This window comes from Eublepharis macularius, chromosome 1 (assembly GCF_028583425.1).
Source record: "Eublepharis macularius isolate TG4126 chromosome 1, MPM_Emac_v1.0, whole genome shotgun sequence".
NCBI lineage: Eukaryota > Metazoa > Chordata > Lepidosauria > Squamata > Eublepharidae > Eublepharis > Eublepharis macularius.
This window is the reverse complement of record NC_072790.1, coordinates 178,032,071-178,048,210: the sequence shown is the minus strand read 5'-3', so window position 1 is coordinate 178,048,210 and position 16,140 is coordinate 178,032,071. Positions and strand designations below refer to the sequence as shown.

General features: G+C 41.6%; 1 protein-coding gene across 1 annotated transcript in view; it reads left to right on the top strand.

Annotated features, from left to right (window-relative positions):
* Positions 1-16,140, top strand: part of ALK (ALK receptor tyrosine kinase) — a 941,973-nt gene that overhangs the window by 898,563 nt on the left and 27,270 nt on the right. The window contains 4 exon segments of the mRNA XM_054982048.1: positions 1,338-1,439; positions 3,451-3,603; positions 5,743-5,850; positions 11,886-12,072. Of these exon segments, the coding sequence (XP_054838023.1) occupies positions 1,338-1,439; positions 3,451-3,603; positions 5,743-5,850; positions 11,886-12,072 (550 nt within the window).

The window sequence follows — 16,140 nt, the reverse complement described above, 5'->3', positions numbered from 1 at the left end:
ATTTAAGTTTGCAGATGTGCCTTTTTCTATTTTCTACCTTTCCTCAAAGGAAAAAAAAGTAAGGTAGTGATTTGAGGATTGGTGGAATGGTTGGTTGGATTGGGCACGAATAGGAACAGGTGATGAGAAAGGAATCTGTACTATATGTAATAATAAGCCAAGAGGCTGAAAGATATGACCTTGTAGTGGCTCCATAATATTTGTCACCCCCTCAAATGGTTATGTTCCTCTGTCTTCAATGGGTCCCCATGATCAAACGGAATAAAGAAGAAAAGCAATCTGGTTATTGCTCTCATTGTATAAAGGCTTGACTTTTTGCACATTGCCTTTTTCAATCTTTCAGCCAAATGACTATGTGAAGATTTATTGTGCAGCACTCCCCAAATTGTAATTTTTCGTGCTCCATGGCTCAGTGCTTCATTAATACCGCAAGTCTTATTAAAATTGAAGCCTTGGAAGTGAAAGCCTAGAGGCACACTAAACTTTGATCCACTACGGTCTCAATTGAATTTGCCAGATGAATTCTCTGTCAGGTGCTTCATATTTTGCAATACAGTTTAGTAGCATCATTCTTTTGCCTCCTATGGTGACAGATTCCATTGTGGTTGCCATGTTAGCCTGTTGGAGCCAAAAGAGTCTTGGGACGCAACTATATTGTGCTTCATGGGTCAGAGTCATTTCATCAGCTGCACCCCAACTGGGATCAGGTGTGTACACAAACACCTGAAGATGGCACTTAACTTTCTGTAGTAATCTAGCCAATTTTTTGGCTTTTATTGATCCAAAATTCTACAGAGTAAAATTTAGTAATGGATTCAGCAGCTTCATACTACAATCCTGCTTGAACCTTTCGGGGGATGATCTTTAAAGTCTTTGATAAATAATCCTGGGAGAAGGAAATGCCTTCCCAAGGGTTTCTGAGTGTTGCCACCTTAAATGTACAATTTGTGTCTTTAATCTTTTGCTCTGAGGCTACATAAAATGGTACCTATGCAAGAGAAGAAATAGAGTGAGTTGGCTGGGAGTGGATCACACCCACGCTGGCTGCATCATGCGTTCACTTAATTTGGTTCAATATTTGTGCTCTACATGGTATTATAATGCACCTTCTGCTGTCTGTTGTACCTTTTGACTTCACTTTAACAAAAATAAAATTAGTCTACTAGATATTTGGGGCACATACAAGTATCTGACAAAGCAGTCTCTGGCCCATGAAAATTTATGGCAGAATACATTTGTTGTTTTTAAGGTGTCCCAAAACTCTGCATTATTCTCTTATATATAGTTTTAATTCAACAATATAATAATATTCTAAGATATTTTCCTGTTGTCTGTAGGTGGCAACGCAGCAGAACTTAATGATCCAGAGGTGGATGGAGAGGATGGTGTGTCTTTTATTAATAACAAATATGGGTCATTGTATACCCCAGCTTTAAAAGGTACTTTAATCAACCAGGAAGTGGTCTTTATTGTGTGTTTGCAAGAAACGGGAGATAGAAGTTGGACTGAATATAGGCATTTTGTCTTCTGGAGAAGCATGGATGTCCTCAAATTATTTGTATGGTGAGGTTTCCTAAGAAAACAATACTCATACATGTTTTAAAAGAAAGAGAGGTCTTGGTTCCATCCTACCATAGCTTTTGTTAAATTGGTGAGTAATGGTACACACATATGTTCCCCATCTACTTCACAAACCCACAGACCCTTCATAATTCCCAGTCCCTCTGATCACAATGTGCCTCTGTCTAACCCTGCAGTCATGGGGGAAGAGTCACATAGCCCAGTGGCTGCTATTGATAAAAGATCATACTAGCTGCCTGTTTGCTGCCATTCTTCCAGTTTCTTACCTTACAGAAAGAAACTATAATTTTTTAGTACTTTGGGGATTCTTTAGGGAGCTGTGCTTCTTCGCTCACTTTCTCTCCCCTAAGATCTAAATTTGGATGGTTCCTTTTGTTTTACACTTGTTTTCTTAGCCATCTAGCCTGAGACTTTTTTAAAAAAATAATTAAAATATGTTTCTATATGTGAAGTGTTTAAAAAACCCTGCTTCCCTGAGGTAAGCATAAGCTGCTATTATCCCTTGTAGTTTTAGGGTTTCCCCCCCTGTGACAAATTAGAAAAAGCTCTCTCTCCTTTCTAAATGGGACCTTAAAGGGATCCTTCCTATCCATTACTCTTGGTACCAGTGGAATTTGTGTTTGTGTGTGTGCACGCACATACACACGCAAATGAAATCTCCCCTGTCAAACAGTCTCTGTGAACCTCATGCAAATAAAATAAAAACAATTGCTTTATGAAACCAAATCTATCATGACATAGTACAAAATACTATTATAGATGAAAACTTTATTTCACTCTGAGCCCATGACAGAAGATTAAAAAAAAACAAAAAACAGTGAGAGTCTACCACCCACATTCACAACAGAGACATGAAGGAACACTAAAAGGAAGGGAGTATAGAATGCTGTTTTAAACACCTCTCATTGCATTTGTCTGATAGATGTGTTCAATGGCTGAGGATCTGTCCAGAATTTAACAGAACCTGTTTAAAACATACTTCAATTTGAACTGATAAATGTGAGATTTTCTTTTGCATCCTCATTTTAAAGCCTGAAATGGTCTTGGGCTAGCATGTGCAAAGGATTATTTGCGCTCCTGTGGACCAGTTTAAGATTATCTTCAGTGCCCTGCTTTGAGTGCTTCCGCCTTTGGAGGTGAGGTGGATGGCCACCAAGGACTGGGCTTTTTCTCTTGTGCTCATAGAAACCCTCTTCACTTAGCTGTTTGCCTGGTGCAAAATTTAGTTTACTTGTTTTGATTATTTTATCTGCTTTCTTTTCATTCTGATTTCTTTCACCTCTGTTATTGGAGCTATTTAATATTATGCCTTTTCATATTATGCCTTATACAGTCTTTTCACTTTGGTCTTTAGAAATTGTGTGTGGGTATGGTTTTAATGTTGATTTTGTGTTGTTTTCTCATTGTTTTTCTTTGTATTATTGTTTTGATTTTTTGAAAGTATGTGGTAAACATCTTTTTAAAAATACAATGTAATCACAACTGAACCTCATTAGAGGCTTGGCCAGAAAATTATTTTCCTAAGGAAAGTTGTAACTTGCAGTATTTCCATGTATAATTTGGTACAGTTAGCAGGATCGATAGGTAGTTTCAAACATGACATCATGAGATGGGATGCACTTTCTGTTCTAACATTGGAGAGAGAAACCATTTATATGTGGACTCCTGATTTAGAGACAGCATGCACATACTTCAATGACAGGAGATGTGTAAACTTAGACAACAGACGCACATGTAGAGAGAAGGAGATGCTCAGCTAGTAGTTTGGTATTATCCCATTTGTTGCCCATTCTGTACACTGTCTCATGTGAGTTCTTGACTTGCAATTCCTGTGCAAAGAAATAACTTTCCCCCCTGTATCTTCCTTAGTGACAGAAGGACATGGAGAAGTTGACATTAGGCTGCATGTGAATTGTAGCCACTGTTATAATGACATGTGCCATGTGGATATAAAGACCCAAGAAATCATTTGCAGTTGTGCTCATGGGTATATGTTGGCTGATGATGGCGACTCTTGCATAGGTAAGAAAACTGACCGGGTAGGTCACCTGTGAGGCTCATGTAGAAGTCTTTGGGTCTTGTACTTTCATGTCTATAAGCCTCTTTAGACCAGCAAGAGGTCTCTGAAAGGCTGGATTCATCATGGTGCCAAGAACACTACAATACAAAGCCCCAAGCAAACTGTGGCCTTTGCTATGGTGTAGTTACTTGAGAATCTTCAATATAAGAGTGCACCTATCCTGCTACCTGTAGCTCAGAACATGAAGTCTTTTCATAGCCTTAAGTGCATACTTATTATCGCAACTTGCTTCATAATATATCTGATCAAATTAGTTTCTGCATATGAACTGTTGTGTTCTGATAAGTTCGAGAGAGAATGCAGTGCATTTTGCCTTCCTATTTTGTCTCATCCCCTCCCATTTGTCCCATCTGTTGTCTTTGCATTGCGCAAAAGTGAGGGGTAACCTCTGCTGTAATCAGCTTTCCTGGATCTGTGACCTCCAATGGCTCATTGTTCCACTTTCCTCAATTAAGAGCAAGCCATTGAAACAGATGGTTTTCTTTCAGGAAATTAACATGGACACTCAATGGATATGAAAGCAAAGCCATAAAAATCTGAAAGAGAGAGAATGTTAAAATTGGCAGGACCTGAAATCAAAGCATCTGTCAGTTTCATCATAGTAGCCTGTGGAAAAGGATTGTGGAATATTTTTCTAAAAATACATTCTTTCAGAAACAAATATTTGTCCAGAAAGGGGAGGATTCCATGCACCAGCCTTTGGCTGCTCTCATGTAAGAGAGGGAAGCAGCAACCATGTTCTCAGCTACCCACACATCCACACCTACTCTAATCTGCACAGCCATCCCCTTCAGTTCTGTTACATCCTTGAGTTGCCTTCAGTACAAGGAGTGTTCTGCTTCCCAGAACATCAGCTGGAGAGAAAGTAGGGGAAAGAGCTGTTCTTCCTTTATTATGTGACATGGGAAAAGTTGGGGGAAGCAGTTAATGTGAAGTGTGCAACCTACAAAATGCGTCTTCATCTTGCATCTGATGAAGAGAGCTGTGGTTCTCGAAAGATTATGCTACAATAAAGTTGGTTAGTCTTAAAGGTGCTACTGGACTCTTTACTATTTTGCAGCTACAGACTAACACGGCTAACTCCTCTGGATCTACAGAATGTTATACCCTTTATTCTCTCTTCATCAAGGGTACATTTCCTGTTTATCATGTTTTCCTTGGCAGCTAAGTGTAATGATGCAAAGGGCTGCTTTATCCCTTCAGTGCAAATCTAGGTTTGTTGTGTACCATACACTTAACAGGGAACAGCTGCAGCTCTCTGACCGGCCTACTGTATGATGCACTTGCTTTCAAACATCGTATTTTTACATGTAGACTTTTAAAAAATATAGCCTTGATATATCCTAAAAATGTAATTTGTGCAGAGGCGCCAATCATTAACACGTTAATTAAAGTACTTGGACAAAAGTGAGGTTTGTATCAGACATTCAGCTGTACATGCATTGACTGTAACATGAGAATTATTCAACACACATACAAAGAACACTGTACACTGTAAGTGTACACTGTACATGGTTTGTATGTGCACTCACTGTAACTTGTGAATATTGTTGGATCATACATCTGAGGCAGGATCCTCTTGCTAATGGACACTAACCCTCCAATCAAGTCTGAATGGGGCTACAGCCTAGCCTGTATATTATAGAACTGCAGTGTACACACAGAGAATTTGGTTCCACATCCTGAGCACAGTTTTTCATTTTTCCAAAAATGTGACTATCCTTTATGTCTGAGAAAATAAAGTTTGAAACTGCAATCAATGCCTTGTGAAATTTCAGAAGGGAAAGTGGGGTTCAGAGCAGGGCCAGGAATAATCAGGAAAGGGAGTTTCAGTGTGCTGTGCAATAATTTGCAACTCCCCCAAGATTCAGTTTGGGATGCCTTGGTGCAGAATTATTTTTTCACCAAAGTGTATATATAGCCTTGGCACAGCAATTTTGCCCTCTGGCTCCTGGGGGAATTCCTGACTACTCAGGGATAGAAAATGTGTGGATGCATGGTCATGCAACTACTTTTAAGAGTTATGTTAAGGAAGTGGGTCAAAGTGCTTAATGCCTTTTGTCTTTGTGCATCTATTCCAGCTGAACCAATACTGCCTAAGAACAGTCCCCCTCTCTCCTTGGTCTTGTCTGTAGTAACATCAGCCCTGGTTGCTGCACTTATTCTGGCCTTCTCGGGGATCATGATAGGTGAGTTATTTACTGGCCTGGGGTATAAGGAAAGCAGCAGTGCTGCAGCACACGATGCAGCCACACACCTGAGTCACAGCCCTACATGGTTCGGCCAGATTACCATTATGGCCGTTTTAAACCTTTGTTATTTAATAGTGATGCAGGATCACCACCCAGTGACCTCTTCAAGTTTTATCTGATATGCAAGATAACGTAGTTTCATATATAATTCTAATACAGATAATGGCAAATTTTGTTGTTTCTATGTTTTTTTAAAAAACTTTCTGCACCCAAGGCTTCAAAGCAGAACAACAGCCAAGTGTTTAACAATAACCAAAATGAATAACAAAAACTATAATAAATAAAAATTATGCCAGCCTTTCATTTCAGTAACTGATTACAACACAGGGAATCATAAGGATATCTTGACAGTTTTCACAGTGTGGGAAACACTGAAAGAAATCTCCAGTGTTGTGAAATGGAAGGCAAAATGATAAGGGAGATCCAGTGTAAGCAAGTATAAAGTTATGCACACTGGGGCAAAAGAATCCTAACTACACATATACACATGGGATCTGAAGTGGGGGGGAGTTCCAGGGAAGAGATCTTGGGAGTAAAAACATTAGATCAATATGGAGCAGCAGTGGAAAAAGCAATTTCCGTGTCGAGGCTTGCTAGGAAAGAGACTGAAAATAATAAGCTAGTATCATAAGGTCTAGTCAGTAATGATTCGGTGCTACCTTTATCTTTTTTTTCTTCCAGTATTCCTAAGGCATTGTAGCTGCATTAGGAATAGAGATGGGCACGAACAGAAAAAAAACAAACACATGATGTTCGTTGTTCATTGCCATCCACAAACAGGGACTCACGAACAACCACGAACATGGCCCTGTTCATGAACATGTTCATGGTTGGCTGTTCATGGGGGCCAGCAGGCTCTCCTCCAGCCATCATCCAAGTTTGGTCAAGATCCCTACTGCACCACTCCCAGAAACCTGACCTGAGCAGGCAGCAGGAAAGGTGCCAATAATAAATAATAGCTTGGCCCCAGAGCCTGGCAGCAGCCCTGGAACTTGATGGGGTAGATCCCTACCTCACCACTCCCAGAAACCTTACCTGAGCAGGCAGCAGGAAAGGTACCAATAATAAATAATAGCTTGGCCCCAGAGCCTGGCAGCAGCCCTGGAACTTGAAGGGGTAGATCCCTATCCCACCACACACAAAGAAAATCCAAGCTCCAATGCACTCTCTATCAAAATGCCAACAGCAACTGTCTCTCTCCCTCTCTACTGTCTGCAAAGTCAGAGCTGGGAGCCCCCCTCCCCCCTGGTCTTTGCTCCCTTGTTGTAACAAATCTGGAGCTCCACACTTGAAAGGAAGACCTGCCTATCAAGCTAAATTGGGCTTAGATTGGGGTTTCCAGGGCAACAGCAGGAGTTCAGACAGAGTTCAGACAATCTCTGCCTAAGTTGCCAAGGAAATTGATTGCAGGTGCCAGACTGTCTGGCTTGATGAACAGCAAGATGAACAGCAACAAACGAGGCTTGCAATGACCACCTGTTCATTTAGAATGGGGCCTCATGAACAGCTTGTTCGTGAACAGCAGTTTGGGCTGTTCATGGCTTTTTTTTGTTTGTATTACCCATCTCTAGTTAGGAATACTGTATACCATTCTCATTTCCCAACATCAAAAGCAATTTCATAGACTCATAAATATATAGAAAAGTTAGAACTTCTTCCCTATAAGAAAAGGTTAATGTGTTTGGTATTTTCTGTTTTACAAAAATAAATGTCTAACAGCACAGTCCTAAAACACTTTCCTTGGAGCTAGCCCATTGAATGGACTGGAGTAGGTTCTGAGTAACTTGCTTAGGATTTCTCAGTAGGAACAGGGTAGATTTCTTTCTATCCAATTTCTCCATACCATCCAACATTTTATAAACATCTCTCTCCCTATCTCATAATTTAGAACATGGGGATCCCTACTGACACTGAATATCAGTAGGTTCCGTACATATGAAATGAGGTCCTTCTTCCCACAATATATAATTCATTAATGGCATTCACTTCCACAAGATGTAGTGACTGCCCATGGCTAAGAGCTAATTTACGCTAGATGCAGGGTGCTGCCAAAGTACTTACACAGCAGGATTCCTGGCAGCCCAGAATCTCACTTAAAATGTTTTAAAACTGTGCTTCAGCTCTTACTAGTACTTCGTTAGCAAATCAGAAAGCTGTACCCCACTGAGCAGCTGGGGCAGCATGCTGATAGTTAGTACATGTGAAGGGCCTAGTGAATGGGCAACACACAATGAGACATAGCTAAGTGCTGTACTCAAACTCAACATCGTGCACAAATTGGCTCTTAAATAGTAGATAGATGGTGAAAGACTTGTGTATCAAGTGATAATAGCTATATGGAAACTTCATGTTCAGAGGCAGAATAACTTTGAATATCAGGGCCTAACTAGATGGGATGGCAGAAGATCTATGACAGGATCTTGCTTGCATTTTATTTTTTTAAAACATAGTAACTGTGCATAGTGCTGACTTGGACTGGAGCCCCACAAAGAGGAGGAGAGAGGGTTTGACTCATTCATCCCCACATCCTTTGCCCTGCCCAGTTACCAATCAAAACCACACACACAAACACACACATACATATACACACTTTATTAGCCTTGGAAGGAAAAAAAGGCATGCAAAATTGCATGTCTTTTTTTTATTTCAGTCTGTCTGTTGTGCTTTTATCCAACCCTTCCTCCAAGGACTTCAAGACAACACATACTGGTCTCCTTTCTTCCATATTTTCCTCACGACAGCCTTATGAAGTAACTTAAACTGAGGGACAGAGGCCGGACTATGATCACCCAGCAAGTTTTCATGGTCAAGTGAGGTTTGAACCTGGGTCTCCCAGATCCTTGTCTGAAACGTTAACCACTATACATTGGCTTTAAATGATAATAAATACAACAAAGAGGAGAAGGGTAGTATAAGTTGTCAAAATCATGCATGAATGGAAGAATTAAACCCCTTTCTATGCCATTTTTCTGTTCACACATGAACATACAATAATCTGCTTTATACAGAATCAGACCCTTGCTCCACCAAGGTCAGAATTAATTGTCTACTCACAATTGCAGCGGCTCTTCAGGGCCTCAGTCCCTGAAGATCACCTACTGCCAGATTCTTTAACTAGAGATGCTGGGGATTGAACCTGTGACCTTCTGCATGCCAAGCAGATGCTCTGCCAATGAGCCTTGGCCCCTCCCCAAGTCAGGAAGGAGAGATTTAAGAGCAGCCCTAATAATTTTATGCATCTTAAGACATTGGTGTGATTCTTGGTGAAGCATACATCTTTGAATCATAATAGGAGAAATAGCTCTCAATTCTCCCTTTGTGGAAAGGAAAACTAGTGATGAATGAAGAAGAAATAGATTTTTTTGCTTTCCTTGTCGTGCTATTATTTTAAACTAGGGATGCCCAGCTTCTCAGTTCTTTTGTTCAGAAATTTTTGGAACGGAGGATGCAGGGCCATCTAACCCACTACAGATAAAGGGCCATAATAAAATTTGACATCACATATTGCAAAAGTTTCACAGTTGCATAGCATATGTGCAGAGGTGATATGTGGTTTTGGAGGGTAGGGTGGGGCTAAGACATGAAAGTGTTTGCCTGTAGTGGCCCTTTTCCTTTCCAGAAATGCCCTAAGTCACAATTTGGTAAAATGTATTTGAACTTCATAAGAAGAGTATTTGACAAGGATGTTTTAGGTTTTTCCCACATTGGGCAGGGGGTTGGACTATATGGTCTGTAAGATCCCTTCCAACTCTATATTCTATGAAGGTATATTGTCTGGGATCGAATGCAGAGTTGTTGCAGACAGAAAGGTTTCTGCCTACATAATATGACTTTCCTTCCTCTCCCCTCCTGCTGCAGCCCAAAATGCCTTCCCTCAGGGCAGGAGAGGAAAGGCAAGAAACACTGAAAACAGCTGAAACACTCCATTGGATCTAAGCCATCCCCCCCCCCCACACACACACACACCTTGCAACTAAACTGCAAGCATTTTTCCCATACTTTCAATGACATTTAGGATTCCCATGGAGGGAGATACAATGATTCCAGCAGCCAGATCAAGCCATCCCTGATCTAAACAAAAAACAAATTACAAACAACTTAAAGCTTCCCCCATCCTCCACCTCACCCTGAAATTCTGCATTTGCACTTCCATTTCAAGCCCTTGGAAAACAAGAGTAAGGTCAGGCAGAATATGAAGGAATGATGATAGTCTCTCAAATCCATACTATCATCTGTTCTGACCTCCACCTACGCACACCCAAGTAACTTATCTGTTAGAACAGACATGCTGCTCTATAGAATACAGCCTATAATCCAACTACTACACTACCATGTTAATCTGCCCAGAGTCAAGAATTAGCTGTGGGAACTTCCAAACCCAGCTCCAATTACTTTTTCAAAGTAACTTTTTGCGTGTCCAATTAATTCTGATCTGTATTTTCCCACAAGGCATGCAGCGCTCTCATGGGAAATTGGAAGGTTAAAACAAGGGCTGAATAGACAAGCTTGGAATCCATAAAAAGTTACTTTGAAAAACATCAAATACTTCCAAGGTTTAAAAAAATGAGGAAAAACCAGTAAAGAAAACTATCTTGAAAACTTGCTGAGATTCTTCACAAATATCTCTGTAATGTATGAATTGGCTCTCTAGAGTATGTGCTCAGATGCAGACTTCACAAGAAGAAAAGGGAGCTGGGGCCCATGCAATTGCCACCTACCACCATAGAGTAGTGAGCAGGGGCAGCATCCCAGTTTTCAAACAGGGAGCAAATAATTAATAGTGGGGCCAGGGCTTTTTTTCTGGGAAAAGAGGTGGTGGAACTCGGGGTTGCCAGCACAGGGGGCAACTCTTAGCGGGAGGTAGTGCTCCTGGTACCACATGTGTGTGCACGCACATTCCCAGGACCGCACAATGACATCACTTTGAGTCAGCTGGAACAAGGCAGGAGTTTTTTAAAGTTTAAATTGCCCTCGGCGAAAATGACCACATGGCTGGTGGCCTCACCCCCTGATCTCCAGACAGAGGAGTGGAGGGCAATCTAAACTCCCCTCTGTCTGCAGATCAGGGGGCAAGGCCACCAGCCATGTGACCATTTTCAAGAGGTGCCAGAACTCCATTCCACCATGTTCCAGCTGAAAAAAAGCCAGAGTTCTGGCACCTCTTGAAAATGGTCACATGGCTGGTGGGGTTGCTGACTCCGTGGAGCTGAAAGGTCCAGCTTTTAGATTCACAGTTACATGATAAAAGAAGTACATTATTGAAATGTCTTTGATATTGATGGTACTGACTTACACTTTGTAATCTACCTTGAATCTCAGTGAGAAAGGCAGACTATAAACAATGAAAATTTGGGGGGGGGGTGATTAAGAGCATTTGTGGTGGTTACATTATATGCCTGACATTAACTTGAAATATATGCATATTCCTGAGGAAAATTTGTATGTGGTCTGAAACATGGGAGAAGGGCTGCATTCATTCCTAAATGACACTCCTAAGGGTGAGCAATGGAGTCGGCAACCCCAGTTTGTAGTGCAGACACTACATCTGTATCCCTGTACAGGCATCTTTAGTGGTAACAGACTGATAATATCATGGGGCAATGGTGCAGACCACTAAAAGCATGTGAACAGGCAAAATGTGACCACGGTTGGCTCCTCCCCCTACACGCACCCCTTCCAACAGTAGCAGGTGGTGAGTGCACAAGCCTGCTATCTTGTTGTTGGCTACCATGCAGTGGTTCTGGTCAAACAGTCCAACTATCCTTGGGCCACAAGCCATTTTCTAGATTTCTCTGAATTTCTCAAACTCACAGACACTGGAAATCTTACAATAGCCTCAAGCCAACATTTATGAAAAACAACCTCAAAGTGAGCACTGGAGAAGGAGCCAGAGTCCTGATGACGGTTGCTTTCTGGGAAGTGGTCATTGAGAAGACAGCATCTTCACTCACTTCATTGTGCTCTGTTTCTAGTGTACCGTCGGAAACATCAGGAACTGCAAGCCATGCAAATGGAGTTACAGAGTCCTGAATACAAACTCAGCAAGCTGCGCACCTCCACCATTATGACTGACTACAACCCCAATTATTGCTTTGCAGGAAAGACCACTTCGATTAGCGACCTGAAAGAGGTGCCTCGTAAAAATATTTCTCTGATAAGGTAAACCAGTCTTTCAGAACTCTCTGTCCATCACAAAAGAAGCGCAGCAGCACTCCACCACCAATGGACATGAGCAAAATACATACATATACCTTCTCTTTTTTCCCCCTTGTTGCACACTGGCAATTAACAAGCACACAAAAATGCTTCTGAAGTTAAGATAGCCTTCTGTAGTTGCCTTTAAAGAGAATGTATGGAAGATGGGTCGGTCTTCCACATTTTTTTAAAATCTGGTAATTGGGCAAAGAAATTCAACATCTGGTTCCTGCAGATGATCCAGAAAGCCCTCATGGAAAAACTCAGACATTCCTCAGGCATTGGCCCTGAGTTGCCCAGGATTTTAGACAATGCTGGCATCTGGTGCAGCGACCTTTAGGAAATTCTCTCAGTGCCTAGATTGCTGGCAATGCGAGTGACATCAGCAAAGGCAGCACACAGGAGTCTGTTTCCCCAAACAACAGGGATGGCAACCTAGCCTTCTTAAGGATCAACTCTGAGGGAAACAAGTAAAGTGGCATTAGAAAATTTTAACTTGCCTATATATTTGGAGTTATAGCTGATTTCATATTATTTTCACAGCCTAAAGGGGTCACCTGTCTTATGCTGTTTGATGCATACACACACACTAAAAGTCAGACCACCAGAGTGAATGAGACAAAAGTTAAACACTGCACATCTGAAAATGTAAACATTGCACATCTAAATTACCCTCCGCCCAAATATAGTCGAAACTTACACTAGTTTATATTGATTTAGAATTTCTCTGATTTGTGTGGATGCGCAGTATTGACTGTTTGCCACTCAAAACAGGTGTTGATGCGGGGGGGGGGGCATAGAAGAGGAAGGGAAAATAAGGTTTCTGAAGTGTAAGCTTTCAAGCTGACCACAAATATAAACTCTCTTGTAACTAACAATCTGTAATGGAAATGTCCTATATGTTTACAATAAAATAGAGTTTTATTCAAGAACATCTCAAGCCAGGATGTTGACTGGAGTGGGTTGTAGGGACCATATCACTCCAGTCTTGGTCCAATTGGTAGCTCCTAATTTGTTCCAAGTACAATTCAAGGTGCTAGCATTGACCTTCAAAGCGCTAGATGGTTGGACTAATATATCTGATGGACTGCCTATTCTCTTATAAACCTACCCCACCACCATGGTCATCTTCGGAGTCCCTGCTTTGCGTACCTCTGCTTTCTGAGATTAAGTGGGTGGTGACTCAGAAGGAGGCCTTCTTTGTCATGGCACCAAAACTCTGGAGCACTCTCCCCATGGAGACTTGTTTGGCATTTCCTCAATGATTCGTCCTTTGTTCCCAATGATTTGTTTTACATGTTTTTATTGTTGTTTTTATGTTGTTGCAGGTTTTTAGCTCTGGTTTTAACTGCTTCTGTGATGCGTTACTGTCGTTATTTTGATTAGTTTTAATCATTTTAAAATGTGATTTTAATATGTATGTTTTAATTTGTTAGCCACCTTGGTGGCCCACATGAGAGCAGAAAGGCAGTATATAAATTTTGTTAAATAAATAATTTTAAAAACCGCTATAATATAACTAGCCTCACTACATGCACACACAAAGGCAAAGAGGTTAATAAATAAAAAATGAGATTAGACATGTGGAGCACAAGGGTGTGCATTTCAAAAAAATTGCATTTATTTCAGATCCAGATTTTTGGTGTGCCACTGTTTTCAATATCCCGTTTTTTCAGGAGTATTGTTACTGGTTTGGGATTTGGGGTGTTTGTTTGGTCATGAACATTTTGGGAAATCAGGCATCCCTGCTGGAGGCTTCTTCCCACTGCCAGCATGAGAGGCAGCAGAATCTGGCCTACTGTTACCCACATCAGTCCCTGTGCCCAATATGCCCTGGTAAGGGAATCCCCTTTTTCACATAGACTGCAGTGACACTGAAATAAATCATGGAATCTTTTGTCTGTCAGTTCTGATGCAATAAATTGGGGTGGAGGGGAGAGAAAGATGGAGGAAAGACAGGATACTTTCTGAGAAAGTAATTTTATTAACCTGACTGATAGATGGAAAAATACATATAAAAAGACATGAAAATCCCTACAATCCCGTCAATAGTTGCAATTTAAAACCAAATACTTAATTTAAATTAGGATGTGTTTCTCCCAGTGACAGTGTTAACTTGTGGGGTGGAGAGCACACACAGAGGAGGAAGCCAATTTTTATTGCAGACCGTATATTTCACCTTTCTTCCTTGGAAGTAAAGCAGTGTACATAGGGTCCCCAGGCATTCTCCCATGCAGGCAGGGCTTTTTTTTCCAGCTTGAATGAGGTGGAACGGAGTTCTGGTACCTCTAGAAAATGGTCACATGCCCGTTGGCCCCGCCCCTGATCTCCAGACAGAGGGGAGTTTAGATTGCCCTCCGTGCAACTGGCGTGGAGGGCAATCTAAACTCCCCTCTGTCTGGAGATCAGGGGACGGGGCCACCGGCCATGTGACCATTTTCAATGAGGGCAATTTAAACTTTAAAAAACTCCCCCTTTGTTCCAGTTGACCCAAAGTGATGTCATTGTGCGGTCCTGAGTTCCACCACTAAGTTCCACCACCTCTTTTCCCAGAAAAAAAGCCCTGCATGCAGGCATTGACTAGATCCTTGCCTGCCTTGATTCAACAATGTAGCTGCATCATGAGCCTTCAGATTATGCTCAGGCCTTCTTCATCCAGGAACATTTTATTTTTAAATGTTCTAGTCCTGCTGTTTACAACTGCAGTGCAATTGTTTTTGTTGATGTTATTGTTGTTAAGGCAACAGAAGTCTTAATCAAGAGACTCTGGCAGCTGAATTCTGATGTCATCCTCTCTCTGTCATTATGGGATAACTTACCAAACCCCACCCCCTCCATTGGTAGTGGGGGATCCTCTGCAGCTGGTGGGCACTTCCTGCTGCCTCTCAGCTGGCCAGCAGAGAGAAAAATGGTAGAAAACTGGAGGGATATCAGTAGCATCCCAACATGCTGACATTGCTCCCTGTGCACCCTGATGTGATGTCAGCATGTTACCAGGGGATGCTGGGGATGGTCTAGCATTTGTGCAAAACTGTATGATTAAACCATAGAGTTTTGCCCAAATGCCAGAGCAGCCCCTACTTCCCCCAACTATGCAATTATGTTACTTCTGGGTGCATAGGGAGTTCTGTCAGCATATTTTTGGCTATATCAGTACATAACTGGCAATGCCATTATGTCCCTGGTGAGTGCCCCCCCCCAGTGAGGTAAGTCTTCCACCATTTGCCAAGGGTGACCCAGCAACTCTATTGTAGTGCCTTACTGGAGGAGAAATATAGTAGCCTGCTGTTTACTGATCTGCAGTGCCATTATTGAAGAAGGCTTGAGGGGGTGGTACTCTAGCTATGAGCCCAACAGTCCTGTGATACAGGAGGCCAATAGAGTTCCCCCTGGACCTATACTGAGGTTGATTTAGCTCCTCAATCTGAGTTGCTTTTACAGTGCCTTGGACTTACTCTTGCTTGCCTTCAAGATATCAGCTATTAAGTATTGTAATTAACAGTTCATAACAGCAACGTTATTGAAGACTAGAAGCACACAGACTGAAACCAGGCTCAACAGGAGCCAATTTATACATAAGAAAACTGCACCCCTTTTTAGCAACAACCAATACAAAACAAGTAGTTAGAATCCTTCGTTTGCCTAAACCATATACATAGTAACTTATGTCAGTCCCTGGCAGTTGGGTCCCCAAGCTCTCCACAGTTAACACACAGGTGTTGCACTTGAAGTAACTTTATTAGAGATCCATTCAGTACAGGGTGTATTGACAGGTGAAAAATTGGCAGAAGTGACTTATATGGGGCTGGCAAGGTTAGTTATAGGGAATCTTCCTGCCTTAGGACAGATGACCGTTAAGGGGTGGTTAGTTGGAATAAAAAACTTATTTAGAACAAGCAGTGAGAAAGATAGACTTATCTTTGGTTCTCAGACAGAGCACACCAAGAGCCAGCTTTGGCTGGCTCTCAAGGACACTAGCTCAACAGAGTAAGAAAGAGAAAGTAAACATTGCAAGATAACAGACGCGGAACA